Raw genomic sequence first — 6000 nt, 5'->3', positions numbered from 1 at the left:
GTCTTGCTCTCACACTGCAAACTGCAAAAGTTATGGCCACAGTGCGTGATAAGTGCTTAGTTAAGATGGAAAAGGCATTAAAATTGTACGATAAGGTATTTTGAGAGAGTGACGACACCACATTCACATAACTTTTATTACAGTATATTGTAATCATTGTTCTATCTTATTATTAGTTGTTGTTAATCTCTTATTGTGCCTAATTTATAAATTAAGCTTTATCATAGGTAGGTATGTACCGGAAAAAAACATAGTATATATAAGATTTGGTACTCTCTGCAGTTTCAGGCATCCACTGGGAGTCTTGGGACTTATACCCTGCAGATAAGGGAGGACTACTATATCCTTACAATCCTCTCTATCTTTTTGGTCCCCCACCTTTATAGTTGAGTCTTAGTAGTAAGAAGAAGCCATGTTTTGTATGCCTTACCTATATCACAGTTTCTATTCTTTTATCCAGAATTATCATAATGTTAAAATATTACATTGAATGCTTATAATCCATAACTCAGAACAGTATTAATGTTTCTTTTACATAATTAACCCATAAGGAACTAGAAGTCCTCCACTGAAATGGGGAGAGAACAGTGGAACTTTCATAGCACCTACAAAATTTTCAGGATGGCAACACATCTTTGAAAAATAACAGTCATGGACAATTATGTTAGATTCTTTTCATTTTTTTATTAATTGTAGCACAGAGAAAAGAGGCAAAATATTTAAAGAAATTTGTGTTCTTAAGACAGGGTGTTGGTTAACACCAACAGAAAAGAAAAACAGATGAATAAGCTCTGAGTTTTCATTTCTCTTTTTTTCCTCTTACTCTCAGGGTAGGCTGAAAAACAAAAAGATAAATATAATTACTGTTTATAAAATGGCATGTGTTTTTTCAAATCTCTTCAAATGAATGCCAAATTGCTTAGATTGCCTTTCCACAATTTCCACCAATGAAAACAATTCAAGCCTGTCCTAGACTCATGGCAGTTGAATTCTTCTGTTGGACTAGGGGAGAGGACACAGCAATAAGGATTGTAAAGTCCTCTCTTCGTCACACAGGCTTTTCATCATTAACTCTCAGGGTCATTTACTTAACTCCTACTTTTTTTTTTTTTTTTTTTTTGCCACAACACACAGTGCGGCTTGTGGGATCTTCGTTCCCAGACCAGGAATCAAACTCGTGTCCCCTGCAGTGGAAGCATGGAGTCCTAACCCTGGACTGCCAGGGAATTCCCGACACCTACTTCTTACTTAAGTTAATTACAAACAAAAAAGTTGTCTTCTCAAAGTTAGACCTCTAGGAAGAAAATCTTGCCATTTAGGACTAAAACAAATCACATTTTGAAATGCCCAAATTTGCAAAGATATGAAGCTGGTTCCTTTCCTGAATGCACAATATGAAGGTTTTACCATATAGGCAAAGAGTAAGTTAAAATCTAATAGTGGAATAAACATCACAGTTTAAAAAATATGAAAATAATTCATGTTAAAAAAAGTTGGACAAATTGTTTCAAAAAGGAAGTTCATTCTATTTTTTATTATAATTTCCCGCAAAATACTACACCAAAATGGGTAAAACATGTTTATGTTCAAACACCTAAATTTTAAAGTGGGCCTTTTTGTCATAAGAAGAGAAATTCTCTTAAAGCTCAGCATGTTGACACATTGGAAACTTAGTAGCAAATTATTTACTTGTAATAAAAGTTCACATAAGGTAGACCTATCATATTCTCCAATGAAATGAATTTGTTCTTGAGCTATATGGTTGAACCATATGAAATCATTGATATTGAACTGTTTTTGTACATACAAAAATGCACTTTCATATGGTCCAGCCTATTGCCTAAAGTTTCCCACTCCTGAGCCAGTATGTAGTAGAATGACTCTGTCTTCTGTGTCACATTGGGTCAGAACAGGCCAGTGGCTAACTCTCAAGCCCTGGTTTGAATCTTTAATTTTGGCTCCGTGGTTGGGTAGTACTTGGGTAAATTATTTAACCTATTTCTTGATCTATGCCTTCATTTTCTCATCTGCAAAATGGGAATAATAATGGTACTCAACTCAGGCAACTATTTTGAGAAGTAAAGAAGTTAATATATATAATCAGTTTAGAACAGTGGTTAGCACTGGTCAGTTGATCTTTGCTATTTTAATAATAACTATTAAAATTAGTTTTTTAAAAAAATCTAAAGTGTAGTTACCTGAGATGCTTGTGGTTGTGTTCTTTTTAGGCTATGGCTTCTCGAGTTTTAACAACAAGTTTTGGACCCTAAATACAAAGAAACGACAGATGTGGGGAAAATATTAGCACCACTATTAGGGTAAAAAAGTAACATTTATACAGCCATTGGTGATTACAAAGTAATTTTATGTACATCACATCCCTTAATAACAGTTTAGTACTAGAATCTCTAGAAGGAAGCTCACCAGCATCATTGCCCCCAAAGGAATAAAAAAATTACTGTCAAGTCATAGGGGGAATAGTAAATGATTCAGACATCTAAATATAAATTTCCACACTAACCTGTAAAATAAACATTCAGATTCAACCAAATCACAAACAAGCATTTTCAAGAAAATGTTTAAATAAATTAATGCTTTGGTTTGATGATGTCTCTACCAAAACATCTCAGGCTTTATAAATATTTCTATCTATATTCATAAACATCACAACTTTGGGAACAGAACAAACATTACAAACACTTAGTAATAAACTACAGTGCAGCAGGAGATTTAAAAGAAAAAAGAGCTATTTCAGTCATTTGGTAAGACAATTGTATGAAGAATAAGATTCCTGTTCTACATGCACATAATGTCTTTCAGATACTTCAACCACTAACCCCTAGCTTGATCAAATGCAACAGCAAAGGAAATTAGACATGTGAAAATGAAGGCAAACAACTCCAGTACCTCCAGAGCAAAGCAAGCCTCTTTGTCATCGGCTGCACAGCACTTGTCTACAAAAGCTGCAAAATCCCCCATAACAGTTTTCAGTTGTTCCTCTGTTACCTTGGGTTTGTGTTTTACCAGCTCAACGAGTGCACTGCATTTGAATGAAAACAAAAAACAAACAAACAAAAAAAACCGGAAAAAAAGTTTACTCTCTACAGAAAAATGGAGATGGTAAAAATGGTATCGCTGCTACTTAAGATGCTAAGTCTTAGAGCCAGACAACTCTGGACCTGAGGCCCAGGCTTACCATTATAAGCTTCAATATTCTTATTTGCATAATGAGGATAATAAAATCCACCTTCGCAGGGTCAGTGGAAGGATCAAATTAAGTAATCAATGTAAATTGCTCAACATTTGTAGTGTCAGTAAATCTCAACAAATCATTCTTCAGTAAATCACTGGAAAGGATGATGTCATTGCATTTATATGGTTATTCAGATTTTGGAAGTAATGCCATATGGAAGTTTTAAAATTTGAGAGTTAGAAATGATCCTGAAAAACTTACTTATCTTGGGCTCCATTTAAAAAGTTTCTAATCTGAGAATCTTTTTATTTGGTTATTGTAATCTGCCCGTTCAAAGTTAATAATGGAGCGGCCATAGGAAATAAAACTATCCAATTCATGGGAGTGGGTGGTTCTCTTTCACTGACATCTACAGAGACAATAGTGCTAGAGAAAGAGTCATATGGGCATGACAGGTTTTGCAATATGACTTTTAAGTCTATGTCCATGATCAGAATCCACCAGAGATAGTAGCAAATTTATGTTGCTAAATTTCATGCAATTATAACCCCTTGTGACAGCAATAGGGAGTCATGCCTCAGGACTTTAAATCCCAGATATTTTTAATCCAAGTTCCATTCTCAAAAGTCAGGTCTTGAGGGGTTGCCTTGTCTGTGCGTTGCCATAGAACAAACTGAAAATAACCATTCATGCCTAGAATTAAATTTTCATATGATTTCTACTAACTAATTTGCTATCTGCAAAAATGCATCAGTTCAGTTTTTTCTGCTGGACCTAGCCTAAGCTGTTATTCTACTGCAGCTTTTATCCACAAGATTATTCTGAATAGTACTGTTTTTTTTTTCTTTTGCTAAGAAAACAAAATGCTATCCATTTTATTCTTGACACTTTTATCTGCTTAATAAGGTCAATATTTAAGTATCTAAGGTATATAATCACTACTTAAGGAAAAGTTGCTCATTTTAATTTACAATTCTCACTATCAAGACTACAAACACATGCAGTAATGAAGTACTCCTCACATTTGTTTCTTGATTTGTTTCTCATTCTCGGGAAGTGTGCATAAATCTGCATGGAAGGTGAATGTTTTCTCATCAAAGGCTTTGGGTTCATATGTTTCATCAACTGTCAGAGCAGAAAAGCATGGCCGTCTGTTCACCAAGGACTCCGTGCAGCATTTGGTAACTCTTTCGCTAACTGGTGTCTTCTCGTGCAACACGCACAACCGGTTCAGGACCAAGGACAGCTAAAATCAGGCAGGAGAGCAGAAGTTCAAAGGAAGCATAATGAAAAGTTTTCCATGAAATTCCTACCTTCCAAAGGACCAAAACAAATGTTATATTTTAACTAGCAACATTGAATCCTAGGTTGATTTGAGAAAACGATTTGCTTATTTTTAGAACTACAAATAATAAGGGACTTTGAAGTCTTCTCTTTTAATTAAATTGTCTACATTTTAAGAATAATTTATTGAGAAAATAATTGATTAAATAATTTGAGGTGAATCCTGATATATGTCTTGGAGTAGGGAAGAAATAGTGTTATACTGATACATTAAAGATCCAATGATGCAAAGCAAAAATAGAGGGTAGGGCTTCCCTGGTGGCGCAGTGGTTAAGAGTCCGCCTGCCGATGCAGGGGACATGGGTTCGTGCCCCAGTCCGAGAAGATCCCACATGCCGCGGAGCGCCTGGGCCCGTGAGCCATGGCCGCTGAGCCTGCACGTCCGGAGCCTGTGCTCCGCAACGGGAGAGGCCACAACAGTGAGAGGCCCGCGTACCGCAAAAAAAAAAAATTTTTTAAAAGATCCAAAGAAAGTAAAAATTTAGAAAATTCCAGGATGGAACATTAAAAGTTCACAGAATTTTTTCAAAACAGTTTATCATTTTTGGAATCTTATCTAAAACCTCTTTCTGACGGTCAGGATAATACAGGTGACCAAATCCTGGCTGCCATTACCATATACACAAAACACACAGACACACACACACACACACACACACACACACAAACACACACACATTAGCCCACCCTTGCTTCTGAAAGTTAGCTTTGTCAATATCTAAAAGCAAAAGTTCATCATTATTAACTTTATTATGTTCTAAAAGACTCACATAGTCTTCAGCACAGGACATTCTTTCTGATTCAGGATTCTTACAACACTTAGAGCCCACTCTTCCTAGGTTTCTTGAGACCTCCACGAGAGTTGGAGTTGACACTTGGGGTACTTTCTTGGTGTAACGAACTATGAGCCTATAACAACATAATCCATGTGTTTTCAGCCAGGCAAGAAACTGTCTTTTTCTAACACGTCAGGTCAAGCAGAGATCACTTAGCCAAAATCCACTAAGACGGTTTTCCATTCATAAAATTATCATCTCCAGGTTGGCGGGGTAATGTGGGAGAAGACCTTGTCCTGAGCAACTAATTAAGCCTAGCTTTGAATCCACCTGTGCTGTATAATCTTAGGAAAGTGGCTTACCTTATTGTAATTCAGTGACATTAAGATATTTATTAATTGCTTCTTTCTTTCAATAAAACCTACTGAGAGCTTAACATACATCAGCACTGTACTAAATTTGAAAGACATGGATGAAATTTCTCACCCATGAAATGGAAGGAAATATACCTGACTCAAAAGGGATAGTGCAAGGATTAAATTAAAAGGAACAAAGCATGCAATCAACCTGATGTGGTATCTAGCATGTAATAATCATTTACTAAGAATGCTAACCACCATTGAAAGCCAATGTATGACCATAATCTACTCAAGGGAAGAGACTATGTCTTGTTCATTGTTGTTATTC

At 35.9% G+C, this 6000-nt stretch overlaps 1 protein-coding gene across 10 annotated transcripts in view; it reads right to left on the bottom strand.

Annotated features, from left to right (window-relative positions):
- Positions 1–669: 669 nt before the first annotated feature.
- ALB (albumin) overlaps positions 670–6000 on the bottom strand; it is a 144006-nt gene continuing 138675 nt past the window's right edge. For all 10 annotated transcript variants that reach the window (XM_073805328.1, XM_019932710.3, XM_019932706.3 and 7 more), the window contains 5 exons: positions 5308–5446; positions 4216–4439; positions 2908–3040; positions 2199–2266; positions 670–835 (listed from right to left, as the gene is read on the bottom strand). In XM_073805328.1, the coding sequence (XP_073661429.1) occupies positions 2225–2266; positions 2908–3040; positions 4216–4439; positions 5308–5446 (538 nt within the window). In that variant the 3' untranslated portion in view covers positions 670–835; positions 2199–2224. The remainder of the gene's footprint in view (positions 836–2198; positions 2267–2907; positions 3041–4215; positions 4440–5307; positions 5447–6000) is intronic.

Source organism: Tursiops truncatus, chromosome 5 (genome assembly GCF_011762595.2).
Source record: "Tursiops truncatus isolate mTurTru1 chromosome 5, mTurTru1.mat.Y, whole genome shotgun sequence".
Lineage (NCBI taxonomy): Eukaryota > Metazoa > Chordata > Mammalia > Artiodactyla > Delphinidae > Tursiops > Tursiops truncatus.
The sequence above is the reverse complement of the archived record's forward strand: the minus strand, read 5'-3'. Positions and strand labels throughout refer to the sequence as shown.